The following is a 17870-nucleotide window of genomic DNA, read 5'->3' as shown; positions in this document are numbered from 1 at the left end:
TACCTAATACATACCTTAAAAGAAAATTTAATTGAAACTCACCTGCACAGCCAGTGATTGTATTGAACTTGATTGAACTGCCACTTTCACATGATCTACATGGATTTAGTTGATCTTTTAGAAGAATCCTGAATGGAGAGACAGCCTAAAAACACGAATAGGAGCACTACAGACCTGCTCTGGTGGCTCCTCTGAATCAATCAGACTGAAAACTGCAAGAGGATACTCAGTATTATCAAACTCTAAGTGATTGTGTAAATACTACACACAAGAACAAACTTTACTGAACAAGATCTGGATTTATGGAGCCTTTTACATGGAAAAAATATTCCTTGTGCCAGAGTAATCCTCCCCCCATACTGAATCAGCCTCTGTTACCATGAAATGAGTTATTTTTCCATGTCTGCAATGCCTTCAAGCACAAGTAGTGCCACTGAAGTATTTGAGACTGGCCCTTTTCCACTTTTGTCTCAAAGGGGAAGGCTCTCAAAGCAAAGTACCTATTAAAGACTAAGCATAAGCATGTGCTGCTGAAGACTGTACCTCAGAAGATTGATCTATTCTGGATCTAAATCTGGACATCCTACTAGCTTCAGCAGAGTACAGCTGCAGGGAGCAGACTGAAAGAGATACAAGATTCAAAAACCACCTAATGCATCCCTATTAAAACATAAAGCTGAAATTCAGATTAATGAGGTTGATTTTTAAAGTGCTTGAAAGGACACTAAAATCATTACAAGGTTTTTTCTTTAAAAAGTCTTTTCTTATGGTAAAAGTTCTCAAATGTGATATCCTTCTGGTTTGTATCTTCAAGATTTTTTTCAGTGTTGGCTTACTGAATACTGTTCTCCCTGTTTCTGACTGTTTTATCAAGAGATGTCCATTGTCTTAAAGGCACATTAAGCAGAAGAAACTAAAGCTCCAGAAAAACAACAGATTTGGAACAATTATTTCAGAAATTCATAGACTGAAAATATTCAGATAACTCTTGGGGTATGAGTGCAATTTTTGACACAGCCTGATAGTGTTGCATGTTTTGTTAGTTACCTGTGTTAAATACTGTTGGGTAGTGGGATCCGTGTCATGCAAAGTTTGGAAATGTTTGTTAAATTTTATCTGGGACACAATAAACAGATAAATGCTACAAAAAGGCTTAAATCTCCTTAAACACTGCAGAAGTTACATAACTGCCCTTAATGGGACAATGTTTGTGTGGGGATAGCAAGAACAGTGAACCACAGCATTCTGTCACCTTCCTTTTATTGTCATATCTCCATCCAGCCCCCTTGAGTACAGGGGAGGAAGAGAAAGCATCTGCTTGCAAAGCCACATATTCCAAAGAAAACATTCAATTTCAGAAAACTAGTGGCAGGAGACTTCATACAAGTGTAGGATAATAAGGCAGGGCTCAAATCTTTTTCCTGCACAGCACCATTTAGTTAAGAAAATCCACAGAATTGCTAAGGAATTTCTATTGTATATCAAGTATTGCAAAGATTTCTGAAAAGGTACAGCAAAAGTAGGCAGGAGATGCAGGTTACAAACAACTCAGAGAACAGAGGAGAGTTTATTACAGTGTCTTACAAGAACTCTTCTTCCTCTCCCTCACTCCTAAGAATTACTGTAGGAAACTTGGGTTTGAAGGCAACATGAAGTGGAACAGCTTTTTACACTGCACTGCTCTCCATGGGGAGATGAACACTCTTCCCCCTATGCTCAGTAGGTGTTTCCATATATTTATTTTTTCCATCAGTCTGTTGTAACAGCTCGAGAGGCTGGGGAAGTGCTAAGCCACTCCTGAAACAATCCACTCCTTCAGTGACCTTGGAAGAGAGGTGTGATCTCTGTTCTGGCTTTGTCAGTACACTTACAAGAGATATAAAGAGAAAATGAATGGTTTTGCAAGACGTAAGTACCAGTTTTCAAACTGAAACATATGGTACCACCATGCCACAGGACCTATCTCATGTCCTGTCCAATCCCAACAGAGCTGATCTAAGGCAGATCAAATGTCCTTGTGAAAGCTGCAAGATGCCTCTTTATTATGATGCACCTTCAAAGCAGATCCAGTGCTCAGGTCCTTCAGATGTTACAGGATTGCTTATGTTATGCAAGTACTAAACAGTTTTTAAAAGAATATATATACTTACTGTACCAACTGGAAACAGTTCATTTACTACCCGTAGCTATTTAAACACAGAAATTTAAACAGCCTTCATTCCTGATCCAGGATCACTTTCTACAGTTTATACTCTGGGTGTCCAACAGCAGCTCCCACTCCACACAAACACAAACTCCTATAGCAACAGGCACAGATGAAAACTTTAAAAAAAAAAAAATAACCAGGATGAACAGAAAAAAAAAATCTCACTTAAAGCAGCATTATAATGCAGGAGTCTGATTAAAGTGGAGATAGTAAAACAAGCAGCAAGACTGAGATGTGACAGTCATTTTACCTCTGCTCATGACTGCATCGAAGGCACACCGATGACCTTTGAGCCAGTTCAGAAGCTGTCCTTTATCTGTGAAAGTTCAAGTCAATTGTGCTTTGAATAAATACTTCTCTGCAGATACACTTGAACTGCTGCATTATATACTAGAAATACAGAAAGTGTCCATGCACAGCCCTGAAGCACTTTGAGTATAGCCCTTGCCAGGTCAACTCATGGGCCACAGAGGTCGTAGGCATCACCAGCACACAGAGATGGCAGGCACACTCCCACAGAGACACAGCATCCAGAGCGCCACCGGCCAGACGGAGAATCGGAATGGAAGAAGGATGGAGAGCAAAACTTGCTTGTAGGAGTTCAGCACTCAAGGTTACAGCTGCAGAACCCCAACCAAGCTACTGTGATAACTAGCAGGAGCCTCTGCTAGGACAAGTTCCCTACTTGGATTTCATGGATGGAGTCTAACAGGACTCTTCAAGGAATAATTCAGAGAACAGCTGAGTTAGTTATTAGTCATTTGCCTTGTTCATTTGTGGTTGTCACTATGTTCATTCTTAAAAATCCCTTCCTTAAGCTTTAACAGAAAAAAAAAATCCAGTGCTTAAGACAGAGACCAGCAACTGAATTTTGTAAGGCTTTGGGCTGACTCTCACTGGAGCACAGCACTGCTTATAACCAACGGGCTTCCCAGTGCCCTCAGTACAACAAAAGTTGTACAGATCACAGCAACCCTGAGATAATAAAAGTATAAAGGAAGAGATGGAATAATGTGAGATATGTATGATAATCTCGCCACCTAGAAGAGACTCTGAAAAGGACACTCTTGCTAATTACACAACAGGAGCAGCAGTGGAAAAAAATAAGAGTCAGTATATTTGTGTTTTTCCTTTGTTTTACACACACACTCCCCTTAATTGGTATCCATGCAGGATTCCCTGCAGAACTGTCACTAGTGTTAAAAATCAGATCTTTATAGTCTGTCTTTTTGTCTGTACAAAGTACAGTTGGAATTGATTTTGATCTCCCAAACTGACTGCAGAAAGGAAAGTCTTCCTCTCCCTCTGTCTAGGTCACCCCTCCTAGATCCCCTCCCTCCTAAGAAGCATGTAAGAATTAAAAGCCCTAATTAAACATGACCAACTTGAGATTAGTTTTGTCATCTTCTTCCAAAGAAAATAAAAAAAAAGCAAAACACACAATCAACGCCTCACCCACCCCATAAACAATAGTTCCATTTAAAAAAATAAATAAATAGTGTGTATATTTCATGCTGAAAAAAAAAGTCACAGAAAGGATTCATTTTTGGTTTTCCCTCCCCCGAACACAACACCAGGCATTTTCTCCCCCCTCCCCTGACGTAGACACGATGGTACATCCAACCATGTGCATCTGTGTTCAAAATGAGTTTCTACTCCTGCACGGTCCCACATGCATCAGGGAGCATCCAGCTTAGCTGCTAAAGCAGAGCAAAGGCTTTCAGGTTTTGGGTATGGTCCCTGCCTGTTCCTTTGGTCCGTCTGTTAAAAGGCTCCTTGCTGCTCCCAGGTCTCTGCTCTTGTCTGGCTCCGTTAAAGCGCGCCCTGGTCCCCGCGTTCCATCACTGCAGCTTCGTACCCAGCTTGCGCTGTCTGTTCCTGCAAGGCAACACAGGCACAGGTGACACAGGGGCTGCAGCAAACCAGAGGGAAATACAGGAGGATCAAAGTATGCCTCTGCTTAGCTCCACACAAAACCAAAGTGCCCCTGGTCATACCCACAAAGCTGATCAGCCCCCCTCTCCCCTCACTCTCTCAGAACACCCATCCCATCTTCAGTGTACACAAGCTCACGTGTGGATGCAAGATTATATACAACTCTTTGCAAAAACCATAAGCCAGGGAACTGAAGTGCTACTTAAATGAGATTAAATTCTTAAATCACACCCTCTTCAGACTCACCTTTCAGGTACAATCATTAATCCACAATTTGGTATTTCCTTACTTCGAGCTATTCTACCCACAGGAGCCAAAAATTATCAGCTATATATCAGAAAATTAATTAATAACTGCATCTGAAAGGTCAGAGCAGCAACAGCTCTTCCACTCACAACAGAACTTACCTTGCTTCTGCTCTCGTGACTGTGTATTCAAACCACAGGATGTTAGGAATGAGGCTGGTATCTCGGATTAAAAAGAACTCTGAAATTGGCCTGGAAAAGGACAATGTGGACAAAGGACAATAGTAAGACTTTCTTACTGGAATTTTGATTTAAAAAAAAAAACTGGTCTCCTTAACAGTAATGTTCTATCACTTAGGCTGTCAAAAGGCTTCTTCGTTACATTTTAAAAAAACCTTTTTTTTATTTCCTTATGCAATATTTCCAGACTATATTACATGTAAATAGCTCTGCAATTTGACTAGGTCATTAGACATTCATTAAGAAAGGTCTGCTGTTCATCTTGCAAAGCTCCTCCAGCAGGCTACCACACCTCACAGCTTTAGCAGGGCTTTAAAAAATGTGGCAATTGATTGAATTCCCTCTTCCCCACCCTTATCAAGGACATATGATCCTTTGTATATATGCATGCACAAGAAAACATGGAGGAACAAAGTAGGTTACACAACAGCCAGTATGCAAAACTGGGACAGAGCCCAGGAATTCTCATTTCTATCATCCATAACAAACCTCCACGAATAAAGAGACTTACCACGCAGCTATCCTCGGGAAGAGGGGAGTTAGGATCTCCTGTGTGAAGGCAAACCAGGCTATGGCCATGATGCTTCCTGCCACACCTCCATATAGGACTTGGCTCCAGGTGTGGTAAAGCAAATAAACCCTGCAGTGGAAGAGAAGTGTCACCAGACAGGCTTTAAAACAAAAGGAGCCAAGACTCATGAGCTGAGGTGTCACTGGACCTACAGACATGGGTGTAAGTTACCCTCCAGACATTAAAAGTGGGTGTCTTTTTTCAGTAAAAAGCTGGCAAAAATAGTGGGGGGAAAAGATGGAGAAAATTCTTCCCTGGTACAGCAGTTTCAGCTTGGAGCACTTCTAGTTTGAGCTTAACTCAATAACCCTCCACATTCTTCATCCATCTTTGGATCAGCTGAAGAACTAATACTGTTAGTTCCCACAACAGACTTTTCCAAAGGCAGTAACAGGACAAGTCTCCTCCAGGCCACCAAAGCAAAGCTGGGGCTTAAAGGCTTTTAAGAACATGGACAACATTTTTATTTTGTGATTTTGGTGCTTTCCAATGTGACAGGCACAGAGGCTGCATGACCAATGTGCTCATTTGACTGCAGCCACTCAGAGCTGCACTGTTGGCCTGTCATATGTGTGCACAAGCTACATTCAAAATTCTTTTTGCTCACATATTATGATCATCTTATCTGACCTTCTGTCTAACATAGGTCACTTGATTTCCTCTAATTTTGTTTTAATTAGACCATATAACTCTGACAAATTTGTCCTGTCAGGCTTTTAAAATAATTAGTAATAAGTAATCAGCTGTAGAGTACAGTCAACTGTGCCAACAGGTAAGTACTTTCCTGTGGAAAATGTGACCCTATTTCTAGCTTGAATTTGTCTGTTTCTCCAATCACTGGAGCTCACTTTACATTTAATCACTAAAGAGAAAAAAAAAAAAAAATCACGATCACAGTTCCATTTTCTTCATCCATCTCAATAGAACTAAATCTTGCAAGCCAACAGCTATAAATGTTTTGATTAACTAATACTCAAGCAAAGCAGTGGGACTGATCAACTGTAGTGATCCACATGCTGCAGATGCTGGTGTGCCCAGGCATGGGGCAATGCCTCCACACTTAGTGCTGCAAAGAGGGCGAGGCAGTGAGGGTGGATGGAGAATAGCACTGGAGCTTGTGGGAAATTGGCACAAGCTCAGCTGATTTGGGGTTTTGTAAATGCTTCTGTGAAGCACCACACACGCAGCACTTTTATTTATTGAGTCTCATGGCAACACTTCTACAAAGCTCTGACTTGTACAGCCAGTGGAGAATGAGGTGGGGAAGGCAGGATAAGGAATTCCAGGGCTGCTGGCTGGGACAGGCCACGAGGCTCTATGAGAGCAGAAGAGAAACAGTGGCTCCATACCTACTATATGAGACTAGCAAAGCCACTGTGACGAGGCAGATGGACAGCACATGTCGCCATAGTAAATCCAGAAACCTCGCATTGTTTGTTTGGTGCATTCTGAAAGAGATGGAGAGCCATCAGCACAGGGCAGGGAGCTAAGCAGTTCTGACCTCCCTCCCTCTGAAACCCTAAGAAAGCTTTACTCCACAGCAGTCATGGGCAGCTCAATCCCATTCCAGCAGCAATCTGTCCCACTGGCAGCAGTTAAGGAACAGGCAAGAAGACACACATGTTCCTCTCCAACTGTGAACAGGGACTGCTGTGATGGAAGGCAGGATGCTCACACTGATGTGAGAGGCATGTGCTGAGCACATGCAACAGGGAGCCCAGAGAGTCCCTCCATCACCCACAGAGTCAGGAGGAGCTGTGAGTTTTGTCTTCCTCCACACACAGAGCCATGACCCAGAAAGAACTTCATTAAAGCACAAGTAAACCCAGTACTTGGTAAGGGAAGTCAACTAAAAATTCATGCAAGTGGACAGCTGGTATTATCCAAAAGACTGTAGATAACCCTACTGAAACTGAGACAAAATGAGAAAGCAGCTCTTCATTTCTCCTCCCTATCCCCCACCCGCTCCCTCACACTGGGGCACCATCACAGCTTAGAAAAAGAAACTCCAGTCCTACATTCAGATTGAGACAGACATGCTCCAATCCCACCTGAACCACAATAAATTGTGCAGGTCCTCAGATTTAGTTCCATTATCCCATTCACGTGGCTCCTAGCAAGGGAGCCACCCATTTCAGGCATTTCAACATATTAACAGTCAAAACCTGACCTGGAATTTTTACCTTAAATAAAGGAACAGAAAGGAATAGACAGAGAAAAACCACATGAATTGGGAGTGGCTGGACGGCATCCCATATTTTGTGGTCACTGTTGAATGGGCTTCTGGGAAGAGAAGAAAAAAAGAATATGGTCACGGTATGGTCAGTAGCTGGAACACTCCAGATGTGAAGCCAGACCATGCTGCTGGAGCATGCAGAAAGTCCACAGGACATGTCCCTGCTCAGGAGGCTCTGTCAGCCTTTTTACACCCAAACATCCACAGCCAATGTAAGGCAAAGGGGGAAAACCCCTCTAAATCCCCCCCCAGTCAGCATTCCACCCAGAACTCCCCTGACATCACCACACTCATGGTCCATACTCTACCTTCACACGGCCGAGGCTCCCGGATTACATTTTTTATTAACCAGTTCACTGCCTCGTTGAACACCAGCCCTCCCAAGAAAGAGATCTGTGAAGGCAAGACAGCTGTGTCATCCCCTCTAAGAGATCCTTCTACTTACCAGGCTCTCTCTGTTGACAAAACCCCAAACATTATGTTTCTAATTTTCTTTTTTGACTACAAGAGTTAAAACCAATGGCTTCCAAATTCTGTACCTGAGAAGAAAAGCATTTATTTTCATCTCACTTTCTATTTGGCAACATATTGTGTACATGCAGCTTTTCAGCAGTTGATACACAGAAAGACAAAAATGACACAGTAGGGCACTTCTGCCAGCACCTTGTACCAGCGAGTGTAAAAAGTGACCATTTTATTAGGGCAGGTTTGTGGGAACTGGCTTTTCCCAACGACCAACAGGGGGAGTACAGACACTGCTATTTGGCTAAACAGTTTAAAACAAAGGTGACTTTCTAGGCTTTCTGGCTTTTCCCTCTATGAATATCTTCATCTTGAAGCTGCTGTCTTCAGTCTAAGATGAATTCACATTTTGAGCTAAGCCAGACCTGGTAGCATTTATTTTTGCTCTTCAACTTCACAGTTCATACACCTCCTCTGAATTAGTCCTGCTGCTGTGATCAAATTCCCAGCTGGTGATGACACTGCCTCCTTAGCACTCAGTCCCATTCCACATGATGAAGCAATTTTTCATTCCACATCCTGAGCCACGGATCAGGCTGTTGCAAGTCAGCCAGTGTCTCTCTCCAGCCCAGTGGTGACTTCCCACATGAAGAACTGAGAATCAACCTCAACACTTGTCTCATTACCAACACCAAACAAAACCCTGTATTGAGAAACCTATAAATCTGTGCAATAGTTACTCTGGCTCCTTTTCTCTTTTGGGCCAACACAAAACCTTGGAGTTGTCAAAACTGAACAGCCGCCTTCCCTAGTTGAAAATCCTATTCCCAGGTCCCTTGGGCCACTGGTTCCCACGACACCGTTGCCCTACATTTGAAATCCTTTCAGTGGCCCCTGTTTTATCTGTTTACTGAAGACAAATGTTACAAGAGGTTTATATATCCTAGAGGGAGTTTATCCATGACACTGATTCCCAACTACCTGGCAGAGCAGATAAACAGCATTTTAAGAATTTGGATTGAAACAAGTCTCTTCTACCCCTGGTATTCAACTCACATTTGAAAAACAACCCTTAAAGACAGATCCACTCCCTTGGAAAGCTTTAAGTTTTATTTTTATCCCCTTTTCTGCCTCAGTAGTTCAAAGAAACTGCATCCCCCTGAGTTACACACACCATTTCCTGCATATACTGCCCAGTGTTATGATCCTGCTGGATTTTCTGAGTGTTCCCACTCTGCAACAGCATTCTGTACTTCCTCAGACATCTCCCTGGATGGTTCTGGACAGATAACGTCCAAAACACACCAGTATAACAGAGAAGTCAGAAAAGGCTGAGCAGCCTTTTAACCTTGTACAGGTGCTAAGTGTCTCCTGCTGTTCCCTGACAGGAAGATGGCTTTCCTCAGCTTGCTCCTTTTAGAGAGAAAAAGAAGTGTGAATACAGAAGCCCCAGGTGACAAAGGAAAAGACTTTTGTCATAAGGAGAGGCTGGGAAGGGAGAGAAGGACTCACCGTGTGAAGCTCTCTCTTGAATATGATGAGTGTTACAAAGCCAACAATAATGAATATTGGACCAAGACTCAAATAAGCTAAAAGCTGGCCAGAGAAATCACCTGGGGAAACAAAGAAGAGAAACCAATCAGTGTGAACTTCACAGGTACTTGCTTGCCACAACATGGGTCAGTCAGAGGCCTGTATCACAGAGCAGGGGGCAAACTCAGCAGTGCAGCAAGTCCCCGTGTTCCAGAATGACAGAGGAGCTGAGGCAGGGAGACAGCAATGCTTCCATACAGGTTCAAAATCAGGGATGAAAGGAGCCTGGAATCATTCAGCAGCAGTTGTTGCCAACCAGTTTACAGCAATAGTCATGGATGTGAGCCCACAGCCACTTTAATCCAACATGAGCACAGGCTGCTGCAAGAGAGGCAGCCTCTTTCCCTTCCCCTCATTCCTATTTCTTCTCTGAGCCAGCAAACAGTCCCCAAACAAATCCTTTCCCACTCCCTCACTAAAATGGGTTAGTTTTCAGCTGGATCAGCTTCCTAATCTGTCTCACCATGTGTCTGCATGAACACCAGCATTAGCAAAACGGGAAGGAAATAAATAACTAAACATAGCAGGAGATGTCAGGGAAATAAAGGAAACTCTGCCTTTTTAACCAGTAGCCCACTTGTACCACACAGAGGGGGATTTGGGCCTGCAACCCAAATAATAAACAGTCTAATTATTCCCCAGAGAGAATCAGGGAGTAGCAATGGGACCTCACAGAGGTCATAAGGTCCCTCAAAACCTTTATTCTGAACTACAACAGACACAGAAGTGGGCAGCAACAGTAAGGAGCAGCTGTGCATTTTGAACCAAGTTTCTCTTGCCTCTCTTCCCCAAAAAGGGATGCATACAGAAGTATCTGGAGAAAAGATGTCAGCACAAATTCCGAGGACATAAAAAATTATCAGAGCAATTTTGCTCCAACATCAGCAATTTGTATGAGAAGAGTGAGAGCTGTCTGCCAGAAAATCTTTAAATACAGAAGTCACCACAAACTCGCTGTATGAACAAAGCAAGCAACAGAAGAGATGGTTGAGTATTGGTTCTCACAGACCAGATCCTCTCCATCCCATCACTGAACACAAAAGGCTCAGCCCCCACATAAATTTGTCCTTCTTCCCTCCTCTCAAAAGGAAACAGGATGCCACTGCAAGTCTGAGCATTGGACTCATTCCTAGATCAATTCCACTGCAAGACACCCAGTCTCTCCAGCCCACACACCCACATTTCAAAGCAGCACTTGGCAAAAAGGACTTTAACCTCAGCCTCTGAGTGCTGGAACTGATAAAAAAAAAAAAAAAAAAAACAAGTTATATCCTCTTTACAACAAAGTTCATGCTGCTGATGTTATTGCCACATAGCTGTGGTTACACCAGGTATGGAAGCCCCTGTAATTTCAAACTCTGGGTTAAACTGAGAACCAGCAACATCATCAGCAAGGATTACCAGCAGGAGTCAGGTGAAAGGAGGAAGATTTGGAGGACAAAACCCCCAGGCATGCTGGGTTTCCCCTGAAGTGAGGTTCTGCTTTGGTTTTAACCTGCAAAGCATTGGAAATCACTGAATTTGAAACTCTTCTTGCTCCATATGGCAGGTTTGTCTTGCACCAGGTGTGTTCCAAATGCCCCCAAAGCAATGGATTATGGTAACACAAAGGGGATGTAAGTGACAATACCAGTTACTTGGCAATAGACAACCAAGCCCCTTATGGTTTTACATAAATCACAAACTCTCAACAAAATGAGTTCTGTCATCAGTGATGAGGGAATTCATGAGAGAATCCACCTTGTTAAGAGACAATTAAACTACCCTGAAGGCCTGAGGAATACTTTACAAAAGTCTCAATTCCAGCATTACCAAATAAAGAGAGCTCATCATCAAGAGATCACCACATTTCAGATCACTCACTCTGTTAATCCATGGTACATAAAGGCTTAGCACTTCCACACTAAAAGCCATAATTTTGTCAAGTAGAAACCAAACCAGATTATTTATCTTCTCAGATGGTTCCATTTCTTGTGCAGATGGTGGAGAGGTACTTAAACGAGTAGTCTTTTAATTTAAATAGGATCAGCAGCAGCGAACTCAAAATCCTCTGTTATGTTACATGATAACATTCCCAATAAATCAAATCACCCAGACTTCACAAGCACAGAAACCACACCTGAGAGGGGAACCAGACACCATCACTCCCAGATGTGCCTACAAAGCTCCTCAAATATTTCAGCAGTCCATTTACAGCAGATATCACTAATAGTACTTCCTGTTCCTGTGGCTAATGGCGATTAAACAGTCACATTCTGAAGCCACTTTTCCTACAGAGGAGGCAAATAAACAGCTGGGTACTAACTGAAGGCAGCCCAGGCACACACTAGTGCCATCACAAACGGGATCAGCAGCTTAAGGCAGAGCTTCAGTGACTAAACCTCGGAAAGGACTGGAAATCCCCAGCGGAGGAGGCAAAGTGAGCTCTGAGAGAAAGGCCAGCGCTGCTCAGCGCTCCAGGGGCCTTGGAGCGTGATTACTTCTGTCACTCCTGTCTCCTCTCACGCTCCAGTGCGCTCCGAGACTTATTCCCAGGGAAAGGAGACGTGCAGGAGAGCCACAGTTTAAAGTCCAGTCAGATCTAGCAAGCAGCACCCCTGCTTTTTTTAATAAAAAATTAATTTTCCTTTAATATACTACATTTGGGAATTTTAAAGCAGTTCATCCAACTAGCAGGAACAGAGACAAAATCTCTGCAAAAATGCAAACGGAGAATCTACTTAATATATATCTTGGGTTTCGTTTAGTTTTAAATTCTGCTTTACAGTCCAGCTTCCCCTGGACATTATTTGGAGCTCAAAAAGCAAAAATAAAGGATGCAACTACCCCATTTTTGGGCAGCCAAGAGATAAGTACGTGCAGCACTATACATAGCTCAGACACACGCTATTTTTTTCAGCCTTCATTCAGCATCTACTTCTGCTCCAATTCAACATTTTACCCAGCATCCTGTCGGTGGAAATAGCTGAGCTTCACCACATCTACTTAACCTGTATAGGATGTAAAAATGTGAATCAACAGCCCCCAACCACATCCTACCACAAGACTGAGCTTTGCCACCACCACTTCCTATTGAAGGATCTATTTGTGGCACTGCCACTGGTTGTGAGTTCTTGGCTAAGGGCAAATGTGCAAGTTGCACAGACAACATGCAGTGTACGTGTGTCATGGGCATTTACACCACTAAATATTCATGATATAAAAGAGTAATTTCCTCTGCTTGTGCATATCCCCGTAACACAGCTGTGGGACAGCAATAATATCTGCAGGAGGCTTTAAATTATGGCATAAAGGCAGGAATCAGACATACCTTCTGCGTGGAAATTAAACATAAACCCCGCATTAAAGCAGCCAAACAAGAGTGGGATCTGCTCCTTCTAAGAGATACTGCTTAGCTCTGGAATGAGCCCTGACTTGTGAGCTCCCAGCCTGCACAGAGCCACAGGAGGGTTATCAGAACAAACATTCCTATAGGAGCTGCATGTGCTGATACTGAACAGCAACAAGAACTGTTGAGCCAAAGCACAGACACAGCACCTTTGAACCTCTTTACCCGCTGACTGATTCTGCACACCTGCCCCTCCAACTCTGCCTGGCTGCAGGACATCCTGGAGAAACTGGGAAAATGGGAATAGTCTGTCATTCTGCAGAGAAAAGGTTTGGCACGCCAGGTTTCTCTCCTTAAAGAATTTGTCCAGTGTGAGAAGGTCCAGAAAGTCCCAGAGCTCTAAGAATCCCAGCTGCACTGAAGAGAGGAAGTTTTCTTTCTTTTCTCCAAATAATAATAAAAAACCCAAACAAACCAGGAACTCAATGTTTCTCCAGTGAAACTCACCCTACAGGCAGGAAGTCCCTGAAGATGAGTTTTAAGTCTGCAGCACAAAGTCATCCCATGCAAAGCAATGCATACGGGAAAAAACAACCCTAATTATACCCATGACATGACAGGATTTAGTTCAGTTGTTATCAAACAAAAACCCTCAGACTTAGTTGTTTGCCAATACCTTCAGAGAAGCATCCAGTGCTCTGCAGTAGTCAAAAAGGCAAGAAGAACCTTTTTTTAAGAGCACAACAGAAGTTACTGTTACAGCACTACAAAAATTTATTATGCAATTGTGGTCTCACCAGCTAAAAAGGGAGAGTACACACAGAAAAGGCAAATAGAATGGGGACAAAGATAAGTATGCAACAGCAGCCATTCAGAAAACATCAAATAAATCAGATTTTCAGCTGAAAAAGGAAAACAGATGATACAACAGTTCCACAAAGTCATGAATTACATGGAGAAATTGACAGCAAACAATTGCTGCCTCTCACTGCACATGAGAGAGTGTTTGATGAAATTACTGAACAGTGGACTTAACAGAAAAGAACCAACAACCACATTAAGCTACAAAGCTCAATGCCACAGATACCGTGAGATCCAAAGCAGAAATGGATTCAAAGAACACTTAGAGATACAGCTTTTATACATCCATCAAAGGACTTAACAGCCCTGATGCAATCACCAGCTCATTACTGGAAGGACATAGGGAAGAAGCATTATTCCTGCCAACCTGCCAGCAACCTGACACTATGCCAGATCATTCCTTGGTCTCACCAAAGCAGAGCCGGTAATATGAAATGCTCCAGGATCAAAAAATTCTGAAAGCAGCATCAGGATGATATTTTTACAGGCTGTCCTCTGCAGCAGCATGCTTTAGCACACACAGGCAGCACTGCCATGGCCATTTTTTTTCTCCCTATGTTTAATCCTAACATTCCCTATGGGTAGTATTGCAGTCAGGTCTCCAAGATTCCATTCCTCAGACCAGTCTGCAGTTGATTACCACAGCATTCATTTGCTGTTTTTCATTTATTTTGTTTAAAGTGGACATCACAGAAAGCCCTGGAGAGCTGGACAGCTACACAAGCAACTAAGGATGGGTCTGATATATCACTATTGACAAAGAAACATTAGATCAGAATAGGGAGCACCTTTATGGAGACACGTCTCCCCTTCACAATTAGAAGCAGAAGCCCAAATCCAGGCTTTGACTGCCAGGCAGGAATCAGCAGTGACAGCTTTTTACCCAGTCCCAGGACAGTCACCCATGGCAGATGAAAGCTGGGATTCTGCACTGGAAATCTTTAAAGATGTGAGATTTTCAGAGCAGCACAGCAGCCTCTGGGATCAGCCAAGAGCCAGAGCTGTTTGCCACAGAGCAGTACACGACATGCCAAGACAACTTAATAATTGATGTTGGTAAAAGCAGGATCTATTTCTCGTTCCGACCCTCTCAGCAGCACAAGGCTACATTAACTCCACTGTGCTGAGCATGCTGCCAACATCACTCCTTTATAAATATACATTATCTAGGCACTTTATGGACCTGGAGTTCAGATGTGCCCAGGCTGAAGGGAAACAGCTTTCTAAATAAAGTTAAGAGCACTTTCCCCAAATCCAGGTAAAAGCATCAGACCTATGGTTTACTGCAAGTCATTATTTTAGACCAAAACGTTGTCTACCTCGACTTCGTAAAGCCTTTGACACTGCTTTCCACAGCCTTCTCCTGGAGAACATCCACACCTTGGATAGGTGCTCTCTTTTCCAGGTAAAAAAAACCTGTCCAGGCACAGATTGGTGGGGAAAGGAGCTAAATCCAGCTGGGGCTGGGCTCAGTTATGAGGCAGGTTTTGTTTCACATGTTTATTAATGATCTGGACAAGGAGATTGAGTGTACTCTCAGTTCACTGATGACACCAAATTTCCTTGTGCTGGACACTGCTAAGGCCTCACCTCAAATCCTGGGGTCAGTTTGTGGCCTCACAACAAGAAAGACATTGAGGGGCTGAAGCACGTCCAGAGGGAGGAAAAGAGCTGGGGAAGGACCTGGAGCACCCAGAGCAGCTGAGGGAGCTGGGGACTCAGCCGGGAGAAAAAAGGAGGCCTGGGGGAACCTTCTGGCTCTGCACAACTCCCTGAGAGCTGGGGGACAGGCATCAGGCTCTGCTCCCAAGGAACGGGGACAGGAGAAGAGAAAACACCCACAAGTTGCACCAGGGGAAGTCTAACTTGGATATTAGGAAAAGCTTCTTCACAGAAAGTGCTGTCCAGTCCTGGCACAGCTACCCAGGGCAGTGGTGGACTGCCCATGCCTGGAGGGATTTAAGAGCTGTATAAATGTGGCACTTGAGGATGGGGGTTAGTGGTGGCCTTGGCAGTGCTGGAGGAACAGCTGGACTCGGTGATCTCAGTGGCTTCTGCAACTTAAATGGCTCTATGAAAATAAATTAACAAACTTTTATACCTCCAGTTGTTTTATTGTTTTAGTCCTTTGTCTCCACTTTACAGGCTTTCATGAAAACGTTTTATCCAAGATAAACACATTGCCCATCCTCTCCAAACACAACCATAAGCTGGGTGGTGATTTACCCCTCCACACAATCATCACCTCCCTTTGCCTGTTTAAGAGCTCCCAACACCAAGAGAAAAAAAACGGGTTATGTCACATTGTTCAACATCTGATAGATAACCCTTGTACAGCGATTTCCACCACCTTCATTTCCCAAACCAATCCAACAAATGGAGCACAGGACACTCTGTGTATACTGCCAGGTTCAGATAAGGAGATAAGATACAAACATGAACATATCAGTACTACTGGCAAGATTATTTCCCATCTCTCCCAAACTGACACATTAATATATTTGAGAAGGGGGATGGCAGAGGAGCTGACAATGTGGAGGAAAATGCAAGACAGAAAAGGAAATGCCAGTATTTCATATAAAGCATCACAGAAAACCATGAAACAGCCATAAGGGCGAGGGCCAAAAAATAATGTATCTCCAGTGCCAGGTATTTTTCAGCCTTGTCACATTTCAGGTCTCCTAGCTAAATGGGCACTTTCAACCCAGAAGATCCCTAAGCACTTTAAAAGCTTTAGGAATTGCATTGCTGAGAGGAGCTTTCATCAGGAACTAAAATCCAGCTACTGAAACAGGACATACAGCAACACTCCATGGCAAGCTGGAGGCTCACTAGAAGTGGAAATACTGAGAAGAGTGTTTAGACAAGATTTGGATTTTGAACAAATGGTTAATACTATAACTCTGACACTTCATTTTTCTATTATCTCTGATTATAACAAGCACCCAAACCCAGCTCAGCACAAAACACCCACAGGAGCTCCAAACAACTACAGATACTGATGGGACGCAGCTTAGGCATATGCCGGCTAAACACAGACCCATTTGCTCAGGAATTCATTCCACCTGGGTCGGGCTGCTGGTGTGCAGGACCTTTGTGGATCATACCTGTCCCAGCTGGAACAGCACATCCTGCACTCAGCACCTACGGCTCCTCAACGCTGCCAGGACACAAACCCATTTTGCCAAGAGCTGAGCCACAAACACCCTGTGCCTGGAGTCCTCAGGGCATTTCCCTCAGCGCTGACTGACCAAAGCACTCCCAGAAAAAAACAGCAGATCCAACTGGGACAGGGACATCCTGCCACCCCCTCTCCCAGCACAGCCACCCAACTCCCTTGGCAGCCGAGCCCACCCAGGGGACACGGCCACCCTGGGCACATCGTCGCTCCCGGGGGTGCCACGAGGACCCCCGGAGTCCGGCGGCACGGTGACACAGCGAGCAGCGAGGTGACACCGGCACCAGCACGCTGCTGGGGCGGCAGCGGGGAGCTGCACGCCGGGGGTGGGACCCTCGCCTCGAAGCCGAGGGCACCACACATGGCCAGAGGGCTGCAGGGGCGGCGGGATGGAGCGGGCAGGGCGGCAGTGGAGGGCCGGGCGGCTCCGGGATCACCGGGACGGAGCCGCCCCCCGAGCCCGCTCCCGATCCCACTCCCGCTCCCCGTCCCCTCAGCCCCCCAGCCCGGAGTCCCCACCGCGCATGCGCAGCGCCGCTCCCGCCGCGGCTCCCAATCTGGCAGAGCGCCTCGCCGCCCCCAACGCGCACGCGCGCCCTGCCGCCTCAGCGCTGCTGCTAAATGGCTCACTATTTGGCAGCCGCCAGCGCGGCCCTCGGCTGAACCGCGGGGCGGCGGGACGGGGCCCGCCGCGCCCGGAGGTGCGGAGGGGAGGCCCGGCGGCGGCGAAACGGAGCGTTACCTGCGGGATACTCGACGTGAGTGAGGGAGACCGGCCGCCACGGCGCGGGCAGCGAGCACTCCCCGACTGCGGCCATCTTACCCGGATACCGGGCCGGGCCGCTACGGCCAATCGAGACGCTCTTGAGGGGCGGTGCGGCCAATGGGCGGGGGCGCGGGGAGCGACGGGCCAATGGCAGCGCGCGGCAGGTGAGGCGCCGGGCAGCCCAGCACCGCCCAATTAAACATCCAGCCCGGGGAGAGTCTCAGCCAATCGGCTGGCGGCACCGCGGCC

The 17870-nt window shown here is 45.1% G+C and overlaps 1 protein-coding gene across 2 annotated transcripts; it reads right to left on the bottom strand.

Annotated features, from left to right (window-relative positions):
* Window positions 1-1618: 1618 nt before the first annotated feature.
* Window positions 1619-17748, bottom strand: DOLPP1 (dolichyldiphosphatase 1). 2 transcript variants are annotated; one of them, XR_003963092.4, is made up of 9 exons: window positions 17598-17748; window positions 9408-9508; window positions 7742-7826; window positions 7381-7480; window positions 6547-6645; window positions 5138-5266; window positions 4549-4638; window positions 3951-4084; window positions 1619-2522 (listed from the first exon to the last, which is right to left on the bottom strand). XR_003963092.4 is itself a non-coding variant. In XM_030286688.4 (8 exons), the coding sequence occupies exons 1-8, from the start codon at window positions 17671-17673 to the stop codon at window positions 4048-4050; spliced, it is 717 nt and encodes a 238-aa protein (XP_030142548.1). In that variant the 5' UTR covers window positions 17674-17748; the 3' UTR covers window positions 3301-4047. The 2 variants fall into 2 exon arrangements, 1 of the variants encoding a protein (XP_030142548.1); XM_030286688.4 differs by lacking the exon at window positions 1619-2522 and having other exon boundaries at window positions 3301-4084.
* Window positions 17749-17870: the final 122 nt, after the last annotated feature.

This window comes from Taeniopygia guttata, chromosome 17, assembly GCF_048771995.1.
Source record: "Taeniopygia guttata chromosome 17, bTaeGut7.mat, whole genome shotgun sequence".
In the NCBI taxonomy this organism is placed as follows: Eukaryota; Metazoa; Chordata; class Aves; order Passeriformes; family Estrildidae; genus Taeniopygia; species Taeniopygia guttata.
The sequence above is the reverse complement of the archived record's forward strand: the minus strand, read 5'-3'. Positions and strand labels throughout refer to the sequence as shown.

What these genes read in the sequence shown, in the direction of transcription:
- DOLPP1 (XM_030286688.4), bottom strand. Translation starts at nt 17,673, where the DNA reads ATGGCCGCAGTCGGGGAGTGCTCGCTGCCCGCGCCGTGGCGGCCGGTC. An exon ending in GGAGCCTCGGCCGTGTGAAG is followed by an intron (nt 7,481 to 7,741) that starts GTAGAGTATGGA and finishes TTCTCTTCCCAG; the next exon opens with AAGCCCATTCAACAGTGACC. An exon ending in GTCACGAGAGCAGAAGCAAG is followed by an intron (nt 4,085 to 4,548) that starts GTAAGTTCTGTT and finishes GTTGCCTTGCAG; the next exon opens with GAACAGACAGCGCAAGCTGG.